This window comes from Micropterus salmoides, unplaced genomic scaffold, assembly GCF_014851395.1.
Source record: "Micropterus salmoides isolate LMB-PRFRI ecotype aquatic unplaced genomic scaffold, ASM1485139v1 Ms_hic_scaffold_13, whole genome shotgun sequence".
Classification (NCBI taxonomy): domain Eukaryota; kingdom Metazoa; phylum Chordata; class Actinopteri; order Centrarchiformes; family Centrarchidae; genus Micropterus; species Micropterus salmoides.
Window position 1 is genome coordinate 8,765,278 of NW_024040374.1, and position 12,288 is coordinate 8,777,565.

A 12,288-nucleotide genomic window follows, 5' to 3' on the forward strand; every position below is an offset into this window, starting at 1 on the left:
TGTATGTAAATTTGTTCAAATGGACTTTTACCACCTACAAAAAATATATTGCTTTCTTAGAATCAATTACATTCCTAAATGTGTCAAACCTGCATATTGAGGTACTTCAGTATGTATGTACTCATAATGGACTGCTTACAATTTATATTATGGTAATGCTATTTTAGTGTATGTACTTATTTCACCACTGTAAATGGGTATTTAAATGTTTTGATTTTCCCCTGATTTGCATTACATGGTTGTATTTACGGTATTTCACAAATACCGTAAATTCTGAGTTGTACTATGGCAGCTGTAATGTACGGATGCAAATGCATATTATCACACAACAGCAAATGGTCATCGTTTTGGTTGACTTCTGTAAGTTCATGTTTTTATTTACATGGGAACATAAAAGGCTGAAAAAATGACATTGTGACATTCTTGTGTATTACATCATGGAAACCAAATGCAATTTAATACCATAAGGTCAATTATCAAAGCTTTTGTTGAGACATTAGGTTTATGCCAATCAGCAATGTCACCAAGTATGTAAGTGATAGGTTTTATAACTTTGTAAAACAAAACAAAAAATGTCCAGTCATTATGACATCTAACAACTTACAAGGCTTTTTCACCACCACCTCTCTAATACATCATACATATTTAGCTTTTTACAAAATAAAACATTTATTTCCATACACAGCTTTGTTATTCATATAGTTTCCACTTGTCTCAGAAGACCCAAAAGTCCATCTTTACTGAGAAACATCGTCTTGCCTGTCTGCTGGCAGATCACCTCAAACCTGGGTATTTCCTCTAGCGCTCCCTGTCCTACTACAATAACATATGGGTAGCCCAGTCTGCTCGCATCCTTCAGCCTCTTTCCAATGGTCATCTGTGTACGGTCATCAAAAACAACTTCACCTTTCAATCGAGGAAAGGTCTCTCCCAAGGTGTGAACCAGTTCCTCAGCTAAGGTTGCTGCCTCGTCCACCTTACTGCCCTTCTTTGGGGGTAAAACACATACCTGGTAAGGGGCAAGAAGACCTGGCCAACGGATCCCCTCTTCTGTTGACATCACCTCAATGGCTGCAGCGAGAATACGGGTTACCCCAAGACCATAGCAGCCCATCTCTGCAATACTAGGCTTATTCTGGGCATTGCTGAAGGTGGCATTGAATATATGAGAGTACTTTTTACCCAGGTAAAAGGTGTGTCCGACCTCTATGCCCTTTGACTCTACCAGTGTGCCAGTTTTGCACTGTGGGCAGTCAGTTCTGTCTGATGACATGGTCTCTACGTTAGCAGAGAAGGAGCAGTTCCCACAGACCAGAAGTCTGTCCTCACCAACATCTGCTGGCAGCTGGAACTCGTGGGAGAGTTTACCGCCGATGTTGCCCGTGTCTGCCTGCACCTGTACGCAACGCAGACCCAGCCGGGCGAAGAGCCTGGTGTATGCCTGGCACACAGATTCATAGGTCTGATAAGCTGCTTCTTCACTTACATCAAACGAGTACATGTCCTTCATGTAGAACTCCCTCCCTCGAAGCAGACCAAACTTAGGCTTTGGTTCGTCTCTGAATTTGCGAGTGATCTGTTTAAAAGAAGTTTATATGTAAGGTTTTTTTAACAACAAATACAATGGTGGCAACAGAGTAAAGGCTACCTGATATAGAAGCAGAGGGAGCTGTCTATAGGAGAGTGTTGTCTGGTGAGCGACAAGAGTCGTCACTGCCTCCTCATGTGTGGGGGCCAAGCAGTAGTCGGCACCATGGCGGTCTTTCAGACGGAGCAGCTCCTTTCCCATCAAGTCCCAGCGCTCACTGGCTTTCCAGAGATCAGCTGAGCACAAACTGGGCATATCCAGCTTCTGCCCACCGATCCCCTGCATCTCTTGGTCAATTAGTCTCCCCTGTTGATTTAAGACATCAGTTATTACATTTTTTGGAAAAAGATGATAACATTTACATTTGACCTTGCATTGCAGTTCTCTAATCTCAGTTGGTACCAAACCTTGGAGCCGGGACCACGCCCCAAGGGGTCTCAAAATATATCTCAAATGTTTAAAAGATTATGAATGAAGAAAAAAATAAATTTCTGTAACATAGAATTACATTGACTTTTCAGAATTTTCTTATTAATTAGTGTACCAAACAATTTTACCTCTTCAGTCCTCTAACTGACTAAAAGCATCACACACGCCAAGAAGGTTGGGAACTTTTACTCTAGTGTGCAGTCATGGATGACTGTCAGACATCTTGTGTGACCCATAAACAAGAAACGGAATAATAAAATGCATATGATTTAAACAATAATAAGTAGTAATTTTATTAATAAAATAAATAAATAAATCAGACAGTACTTTTTTTAACAACATACACTTGTACGATTCATAAGTCTTTGAGTCAGTGTCTTTGTATAGATATATATTTTGTCTTTATATAGCTGGGTCAGATTCATGTCAGAAAAATCTCTACAAAAACATACATATTTTATCAAAAGAACTGATTATGGAAATGACACAATCCGATTCACCGCACTTACTCGAGGGATATAGTTTCTTTAAAAAAACAAGTCTCACCAGCTTCTCCATGGAGCGGACAGTGGCTGGAAGGTAATAGTAACAACCGGGATTGGATGGATGGATAAGCCCGGCCTGCTGCATGAGCCTTTGGCTCTTACAAGTCATCTCTCCTTGCATCCGGCTGTCCTGCCCCACATCATGCAGATTTGAAGGCTGGTAGAGGCGGGACACCAGAAGTGCGGGCTTCATATGTCTGGAGTTTGTGGAGGCAGGAACAGTGGCATGTTCAGCGCACCCTGAATGGCTTCTCCTGGGAAGTACTGAGGTTCTGTGGAGGCGCTGGAAGACTCTCGGCCAAATCTGATTCATTATGGGGTCCATGCTAAATCCAGACCTAACAAAGCAATTAGCAAGTTGACAGAGTATAAATCATCAATATTTTCATTAGTCGTTTGAGTCATTTTTTCAAGTGAAAATGCTGAACATTCTCTGGTTCCAGCATCTCAAAAGTGAGTTGGTCAGATTAACACAAACAAAAAATCCTGATTTGTCAGACCTTTTCGGAGACATAAACATTGAACTGATCGATAAAGAAAATTATTGACAGATTAGTCAATAAAAATTTACCTACTAAGTATTGCACCTAAATCCAAATCTGAGGTATATCTGCTTTTGCTTGACTTCACCCATTTCATTGTAATTTAAACTGCGCTACTTTTCAGAGGAAAATGTTCTAATGTTAACTCTGAAAATGAGATTACTGATACTACTAATGCACTTTTACATAAGCTGCTTTTACATAATGCTTTTACTAAGAATATAACGTTAGTTCTATTGTAAAACTACAACTTTAACTTAAGTAAATGTGAGTAAGTTACTTATTCCACCGACACAACTACACACGATCTACGTGCTAAATTATAGATTAAATGATATTTGCTTCATGCAAATAGGAAAGAGGGAAATCCAAGGTCGTCACAACTCAGTAATTTACTTACAGATATATATTTACTCCCTGGAATAAACCACAGATGTATTACATACGTGCAGATGAATAAAAGCTATGGATGAAAATGTAGATGCCACTGACAAATTCTGCCCTGATGGCAAACTGAACAGCAGTTTAGCTAGCTAAGGTTAACTTGCTTAATCAGTTAGCATACAAAGCCGTACGTACGCAGAATTAGTAGAGAAGACTCCCCTTGGGACCTACAAGTACTGTCTGATTTTCCAAGTAGACCGTCTCCTTAAATGAGCAGAGCGTAGTGTTTCTATAAATTTAGCAAACTGCAAAACGTTGAAGGTCCCTTCAACATGCTGACTTCTTTAGTTACATGCATGGAGGCTTTAATGTTACTGCGCCACCTGCAGGTCTGGAGGAGAAAAGACACAGAGGCAGAGCAATCTGGTTTATTACCATTTTTGATAATTATTTAGTTGTTTTGTGTGTCTGTTATTATTAGTATGTTTTTTGTTTCAGGATCCAAGTTAAGTTCAACTTAATGATTAATAGGTGGGGAAATGGAAAACATAATGTTTATGTCTCCAAAAAGGCTTGTTTGTTTACTACAACTTAATAAGTTGTAGGCCATGTTGTCTCAGGCACAGTATTACAGCATGGCAGTTACTTCTGTGTTCAGCAGATGGAGCTAGTGGCGTACAGGAAAAGTTTTTTTTCTTCTTCCTACTTCAGACAAAGTGCATTGCTACAATTGGCTTTCAAGAGTATCAGCTACAAATCAAATAATTTTGCTGTGTTTCGATTAAAAGTTGGAATTCCCTAAATATGGTTATAATATATGTGTTTTTATACCTCATAGGCTGGATACTGGTTGAGAAATGAGCACGCTTTCCAGACTACACTGGCGTTTGGCTAATTAGACGTCTCCCCAGGAAAGTGTGTGATTGTGTGTGCAGATTAGTTTGCCTTGGTGACATGCTGGGTCAGCATGCATGTTTGATGATAAAAATACTCATATCATCCTTAATAGAGACACTGGCCCCACCATTTTTGTTATTATCAGGAACAAAAGGCTGAATATTTCCCTTATGCAATAAACTCTGGGTATACATAAATATTATGATCAAAAAGTCTCCCTTCTGTTCTTCTGTCATTGTAAAAACATGAAATTAAAATAGTATTTTTTAAAGTTGTGTTATCTAAACAATGAAAATTACATATAACACAAATTGCACAAAAGCTAGTGTTTTATGCTCATGTTCTGTGAATTTCAGATTTTAGACTTTATTGAGCTGGAAAAAGGAAACATCTACTGTGAAAGGGACAGCCAGGTGCAATGGAAGGGGAAAATGATTAAAGTTAAATGGCATGCAAACACATTTAATGAGTCATTGATGTTGGCATTACTTAATTTCCCCACAGAGTATTGCAATGTATTTACAAACCAATTACATAAAACTGCACAACCATATTTGCATTTCGTCAGTAAAACTGTTTTTCCATTTCCCCACCTATTAATCATTAACTGTTGTTATTAACAAAAACTTTTTACAGTTGCAGACAGTATTCCCAACATCAGCAAATGTACATTAAAAAACACTGTATTATGACTCATCTTTTAATACATAATGTGAGGTTTTAATGTTTTCTAATGCTGCTTAGAGTTACATGTTTTTCCAAAACAAAGAAGTGAATCAGCACAATATTTTTAATTATTATCAGAATGAGATGCACACAAAATGCTCTTTTTAGTTATACATGTGAGTATACCTCTAAGATGTTAAATGGAAATGCAAATGCAAAGGCCTCATCGACATGAGCTCCTGTGCCAATAATTAAACTCACAGAAAACATTCTCAAAACTACTTTTGAACAAAACCTTATATTCCTGAAATCTTCACACATTAAAACAAATGGAAGTATATGTAAATTGGACACAAAGAAGAATACATTACAGTTTGCTTGGTTTGTACTGTCTGTGAAGCATTTTGCAACTTTACCAAGAAAAGCGCTGTAAACAAACAGCAAAACACTACAAATGACAATTGCCACTAATCCATATACGGTCAAATATTTGATGCACTATTGGTACTATTGATGAGTTTTTATTGAACGATTATACTATCACAGGCAATCTTTCCTTTTTGTTGACATTATACTGTATAGAGGTCTGTGTCAATGCACTTTTGCTGGCTTTATAGCATTTTATGTCAACAATTTGAAACCATTATTCCTTCAGTGAGTCAATGAGACACGGGCACCTGATGGTCATCTAACAGTAAACACACATGAGCTCAGAGCGTCTAACTCTGGCTCTTGTCTTTCAGGTGGACACTGTGGAGGACATTGTTCAGCCTGTAGGTTACACATTGATGTCAATGAAAATGCAGGCACACACGCACGCACACACATGCACTGATGTATTCCTGAGCCAATTAGTTTTGCGCCTGTTTCATAAATTTATCTAGATGCTGTTGTTTTTAGATTTGGTTCTCAGAGAAATGGGCGACTGAATGTCTCCTTGAAATACAAACAATCCCATTTGGACAGATCTTATCTGCAAATGTCACATTTGCCTGTTTGGCTTTATACATTTACATTTACATTTACTCATTTGGCAGACGCTTTTATCAAAAGCGACTTACATTTGAGGAACAACACGGGGCGGCTGTGGCTCAGGAGGTAGAGCGGGTTGGCCGAAAAGACTAGAAAGGCGCTATACAAATACGGAGCATTTACAATCCAGAGCATTTAACATACAAGCATCAGAGTATAGAGATGACGTTTCTTACTTTCACAGAGCCTTAGTTCAAGATTCTCTCTCTCTGGCACTTGAAATGTATTGTATCATACATTAGAAATGGTGTGATTTTGGTTTCAGAAGTGATGGGATACAATGAAGTTGCCAGAAATATTAAATAAAGAATAATATTAGATAATTTTCATCCCAGTCCAAACCATGAAAAACAGCCCCAGAACAAAAGTTCATGGTGTGTCGACTTTTGGCTGTTTTATTTTTTAGGTTTCAGTATTCAGACATGATCCTTCACACGTGACATTTGTTGGTGTGAAATAGTCTTCATGAGTAATCACTGACCTTCAAATCTTCATGTTTGAGTGTCACTTACATTCTCAAATTCAGTAATGACATTATGGCCTAATACTGAAATGGAAAACATGTAGGAGCTTTGTAATTGGATAAAAGCTAACAACGTCCCACCATGAAGGGAGGGAACCTTTTCTGCTTCAGTGCAGCTGCTACTCAGTTTGCTAGTGCTTCTGTCACTGTTGCTGTTAAACTGAATAAATGCTGTTTTTGTTTGAATTCATATCAAATACTGATACTGATACCACTGATTAGGCTCGACACACAATATCAGTGAATAAAGTCAGATCACAGTTAGGCGTTACTTTTAGTGATAAACAGTTGCATTTGTTTTCAGTTTGTCAGTCCAAATGGCAGATGACATCATGGCACTCACCCGGGTGACTTTACATCCTTTGGGGCCATTTAAGGTCATCGTAATCTATGTCATTTTCTTCCCTTCTCCAAGCCTTTGAGTCAGTGATCACGGCAGTCAGACAAGATGTCCATTATGTTATATCTCTGTTACAATGATCAGGGTTACATTTATTTTATTTATCAACACTGCAGTGAAATACACAGACAAAGTACCCTAGAGTTGTGTATCAGCTTTCTTGAAAAATTACAGAAAACCATCTGTGGTAAACACTACATGAAAAACATTTGTTGGTCTCTGCAGTAATTTATGGTTTGCAGAGATAACGTAAGTGAAAAACAGGAGCCAGAGCAGGATCATAATGGTAGCAAACATGTTAGCCAGCCAGCATAGTCGGGCTAAATTAATAAACCTGTGTCTGTTGATACTGCATGATAACCTCACCTGTCTTTTGACAGAACAAGATCATGAACATGGTTATTTCATCTGACAAAACAATCCCAACTCAAGGTCCACTTACTAGCTTTTTGCAGAGCTTTCAGACATATCACACTGTCTTCATCAGTGGAGGGAACTTGCTCAGCTAGAGATGGAGCTGTTGTCATGCAAGCTCAGCAGCTGTTATGATTTCATCCAAAGCACTTTTAGGACTTCCACTGATGAATACTATTTCCAAGGTCGAGAATAAATTTTAGTACTAAATCTCACGTCAATCTTGTATTAAGAAATTACTGTACATACAGTATTAGAAGTAGTATTATATGACTACATTGTTGACCACAAATGCCAGAGTGTTCCCAATAAGAACTGAACACTGCTTCTTCATTTTGACTCTGGGGACAGAAAGTTAGGTCTAAGTCCATGACTACACCAAGATTTCTGGTGATATGGTCATGTAAATGTGTGTGTCATCTGCATAATTATGGTAACATACTTGTTTTCCATTAAAAAATATAATTCATTCATTACTGTGGTACTACCAACCATAGATCACTTTATCAGGAAATTCATGTTAGTTCTGTGGATGGAAACGGAAAAAACAACAACAAAAAGAATTCTATTTCTGTATCTAAAACATTGTTTTATATTTTCTGCTACCATTGGGACAACCACAGAGCATGTCCAACTAAACGTAATATAATTTCATTGACATCCTAAGTGGGACCTGCACCGTTAATGATCGAAGTGAAATGTCATGGTGAGTGTCACATCGCAACATCAGCAGCTGCATAATGACCTGCATGATGGACTGTCAACATTGACTTTTTTCCTCTCATATGGGCCCAAACTGCCGTAAAGCCAAAGACAACCAGGTCATCAAAGAGTTGTAAACACATGAAACATATATTTGAAAGCAGGGGGACTCACTTTGCATCACTTAACTAGCCATGCAGTGGATGGAAGGTTGGTGCAATTATAGCTTTAAATCACATGATCACAGAGAGGCTGAGAAGGCTGCCCTCTTCTAATGTGATTGTCAGTTGAGGGTTGTAAAAGGCTGATGGCCGTCACGCTCTCTCGGACTGTTAAAATGTTGATGGTGGGAATGACCGGATACATAAAATGACAGAGTGAGGACTATGTGTGTGTGCGTGTTCGTGTTTGTGTGTGATGGGCTAAAGAGCCAGTTAGAGCGAGGGAGTGGAGAGATAGCATTGATGAAATGAAAGGTTGATGGTATATAATACAGGGAGATGAAAGCATTGGATCAACGGCCGGCCCACTGTGCAGCAAAGAAGACTTACAGAAAGCCGGCGAGAAAACAGATAACCAACAGAAAACTGTTTCAGAACAAACCAGACCACCAAAGAGATAATCCTCCCTACAGACAGTCAAGTATCCAGTATGAGGGCTCTGGTAGTTTTGCCTCTGCTGTTGTGTGCAGTGGTGCATGTGGACCAGGTGAGAGCGGAGGTGAAGGCAGTGAAGCTGTGCGGTCGAGAGTTCCTGAGGGCCGTCGTTTACACCTGCGGAGGCTCCCGCTGGAGGAGATTCCTCAGTGAGTCAGACATGGATGGTGAGAGAACTTTATTATTCAAAACAGCAGACACAGTGATCAGTGATAAAAAAGAGGAGTCTAAAAACGTTTTTTGCATAAATTTTCTCTTTGGTTCAGGATTAACCATATTGTTAGTTTGTATATACGAAATAATAACATATAAATGTGTCTGTTTCTGTGTAGATTTAGCCTTAAAGGATAGGTTCACAATTTATAACGTCTGTCATAAGACAACAATCCTCCTGTTTAAGTTAACTGTTGAGTTAACTAAGTTAATATGTCCGAGTTTTCTACCTTTTCAGTATGAAATTCCCTTTTTTTGTTCCAATCTCTTCACTGGAGCTCAACAGGGAAATACAAAAACGGAATTTCATACTAAAAAGGCTGTAGATATCCACTTTGGAAGATATCCACTTGATTTGACTATTTCAAATTGCTGAAGCCTCTCATTAGCTTCTCATAAACTTTGGAGTAGCCTACATTTTTGCACAAAATCAAGACTGTGGATCACTCACATTGGAAGTATGTTAGGAAAGGTTTTAATGGCCTAATTGGCAAGAAAAACCTGTTTCAGTGGCACCTGACAATTGTCTTGAGACAGACTTTAAAAATTGTGAACCAATCCTTTTTTTGTGGTAGATGTACTGCATAGCAGGGCTATATAGACAGGTATTTGTACCATTTGCTTATTACTATCTTGAGATGTCTGGAGATGAATGAAGCTATTTTGTTTCCGAATTTCCCCAAAATTCGGTCTGACATAATTTGGATTCTTAAACACTTTGGAATCTTTACTAGAATTTTAAATACATTTCTGTAGGTTTGAAGAAAGTTTGACCACACAGTTTTTAATGTATGGCCAAGTCTGGTAAATATGAGACACTAAGATATTGTGGGATGTCCCGACTACAGTACATTTTGTAGAAATAACTGCAAACTGAATGCTGTAGTTCACAACATTTGTGGAAATCTGTACTTCTTTTTCTGCTAAAGTTTTCCGCAAGAAGTGAGATTTCATCCTATTTATTATATCTGACTGTTCTTTCTCATACTATTTATGTGTTTTGATGCTACTTTCACTGACTCAAGCATCAACATTTGTACCCACACAACTGCTGAGTACTTCTGCCAAAGTGCAGAGAAATTGTTTTTTTGCAAGTAATATATTAACCCTCAGACTGAAACGTAAAACAGTTAACAAACTAATGGGGTTTTGAAAGCCAGCTTTCCACTGCTGTGTCCTCAGTGTTTTCAACAGTTTATTTTATTGTAAGCACCTTTCTATTCAACCAAACTGCTAGGATTTTTGCCACAGGTCCTATATACTGTATGCTATTAATTCAGTGGGTGCAGTGCAGTGGGTGTGCAGGCAGTGAGGTGCACTAGCACAGATATGGTCTGCTGGTTGACCTTATTAGGCTATAGGAGCCCACATATCATGATTAAATGCTGCAGTGGGCTGTTCCCTGGGCAGCATCTCTCTCTTGCTGTCTGACACACATAACCAAACCAAGTTAGCATGTCGTGCTGATTAGAAATAGTAAAGTGACACTGTAGAAGACAAGCAGCACTGAGTTAATCTGTATCATTTAGTTTCCTTATTTTATGGGGAAAAGACTTTGTTCATCCATTACCATTGTGGAAAAAACTGTGAAAAAAATGTCTTGGACAAACATTTTCAGAGAATTGTGTGTTAACTTTGTTATTAGACTAAATCATAAACATAAAACATATTTTTTATGTCCGAGTGTTCTTTAACATTTCCTGTTTTTTGTGTTCCAGGTTCACCCACAGGGGAGCAGAACAGTTTGGAAAGCCTGAGCAGCAGCAACTCTGACTCCCAGTTGACCAAACGGGATATTAATAACATACTGACCACCGTGTGCTGCCAGGTGGGATGCAGGAAGAGCGACCTCACCTTCCTCTGCTGAGGCCAACTTTCTCTCTTATTCTCCAAGTTGCCAAATTAATCTGTTCTCTGAAATGTTGCCTTAGTAGATTCTGTCTAAAAACAACACGATCACTATATAGTATGCACAGTAATGCTCATATCCTCAATTGCTGTTTTTCTAATTGTTTTTGATATTTTTGTGAGTTATTACTTTAACTTGTTTGTTTGTAGATGTAAATGTGGACCACTTGAGCATTTGTGAACATGTTTCTGAACCTGAACTGGAAGATATAGTATATATATTAATTCTAATATAAATTAACCTATGAGAATTAGAAAACAAAACTAAGTGATCAGGGATGATGTTCAAGGATGCAGGACTATATCACGCCCCACTCAGACTCTGTGTGAAGAGAGGGCAGATGTCTTAGCCCAGGCCTTGTGTCCTTTATGTAAACAAGTATTCACATGGTTGCAGGTTTGTAAAATTTCCATCTCTACTTTGATGTATTTAGAGGAAACATGAGCTGTATTCTGTCATTTCACTATTTTAGTCAAATAAATGTTCTTGCACAGGGCTTACATTCTGTGAGGTGTGAGATCTTTTTAAAAAAATGCAATCCTGGACACTGGATACCAAATCGTGCTTAGTTAATTTCAGCAAACCTAGTGTCAAAAAGATCATCATTACGTCTATGTGTGACAAAACACCATAAAATAGCACCCTGGTGGCCCAGAACAAGCCATTACCACAATGTCCCTGGTTCACATTTGGCTGGGGACATAAATGTATTTTGTATGTCATACACCCTCTTTCTCCCCCTATTTCCTGTCATCTTCTTGAATGTCAACTATTATCCAATAAGTACCCCCCCAAAAATTAAAACATGACTAAAAGACTGCAGCCACGCACCTCTGTGAGGCTGTATAGGCCTTTCTTTTACGTGTTATCTCAAGATCCCCACTGCTAGTGTGTCTTAAATGTTCAGTGTGCAAGTTTTAGTGGCATCTAGTGGTGAGGCTTGCGAATTGCAACCAACAACTCACTCACCGCTCACCCCTCCGTTTGCAAGCGCGTAGGAGAAGCTATGGTGGCTGACATGCTCTGTTTACTCTTGTGCTAAATAATACGTGGGGTCCTCCATTTGCCTTATTTCTCTTCTTTTCTTACTTCTAACAAACCAGATGACTGCCACTACTATGACTACTACTTCTTTTACGTCTTGTTCATCTTCTTACGTATTCAACGTAGTGACGAAACATTCTCTATAAAGCAGTTTGTCTGTATGGTCTACTGTAGAAACATAGCGGTAGAACTTGGCGACTTCCATGTAAGGGGACTTGCAGTGTATGTAGAGAGAAATGGCTCCTTCTGAGTTAATAAAACATAACTTCATTACATAAGGTCTTTATACATCACTGAAAACATAGTTATGTATATTATGTTGCATTTCTGTCAATACATCCTCC

The 12,288-nt window shown here is 38.6% G+C and overlaps 2 protein-coding genes across 3 annotated transcripts; one reads left to right on the forward strand and one right to left on the reverse strand.

Annotated features, from left to right (window-relative positions):
- Positions 1-341: 341 nt before the first annotated feature.
- pars2 (prolyl-tRNA synthetase 2, mitochondrial) lies at positions 342-3,837 on the reverse strand. 2 transcript variants are annotated; one of them, XM_038715334.1, is made up of 4 exons: positions 3,684-3,837; positions 2,564-2,900; positions 1,649-1,894; positions 695-1,576 (listed from the first exon to the last, which is right to left on the reverse strand). In XM_038715334.1, exons 2-4 carry the CDS (start codon positions 2,885-2,887, stop codon positions 695-697), a joined length of 1,452 nt encoding a protein of 483 aa, XP_038571262.1. In that variant the 5' UTR covers positions 2,888-2,900; positions 3,684-3,837. The 2 variants fall into 2 exon arrangements, with proteins under 2 accessions (XP_038571263.1, XP_038571262.1); XM_038715335.1 differs by lacking the exon at positions 3,684-3,837 and having other exon boundaries at positions 342-1,576; positions 2,564-2,887.
- Positions 3,838-8,578: 4,741 nt separating this feature from the next.
- insl5a (insulin-like 5a) lies at positions 8,579-11,400 on the forward strand. The gene is made up of 2 exons (XM_038715336.1): positions 8,579-8,945; positions 10,710-11,400. The coding sequence occupies exons 1-2, from the start codon at positions 8,774-8,776 to the stop codon at positions 10,856-10,858; spliced, it is 321 nt and encodes a 106-aa protein (XP_038571264.1). The 5' UTR covers positions 8,579-8,773; the 3' UTR covers positions 10,859-11,400.
- Positions 11,401-12,288: the final 888 nt, after the last annotated feature.

What these genes read in the sequence shown, in the direction of transcription:
- insl5a (XM_038715336.1), top strand. Translation starts at nt 8,774, where the DNA reads ATGAGGGCTCTGGTAGTTTTGCCTCTGCTGTTGTGTGCAGTGGTGCAT. An exon ending in CAGTGAGTCAGACATGGATG is followed by an intron (nt 8,946 to 10,709) that starts GTGAGAGAACTT and finishes TTTGTGTTCCAG; the next exon opens with GTTCACCCACAGGGGAGCAG.
- pars2 (XM_038715335.1), bottom strand. Translation starts at nt 2,887, where the DNA reads ATGGACCCCATAATGAATCAGATTTGGCCGAGAGTCTTCCAGCGCCTC. An exon ending in TCCGCTCCATGGAGAAGCTG is followed by an intron (nt 1,895 to 2,563) that starts GTGAGACTTGTT and finishes TTAAATCAACAG; the next exon opens with GGGAGACTAATTGACCAAGA. An exon ending in TCCCTCTGCTTCTATATCAG is followed by an intron (nt 1,577 to 1,648) that starts GTAGCCTTTACT and finishes TCTTTTAAACAG; the next exon opens with ATCACTCGCAAATTCAGAGA.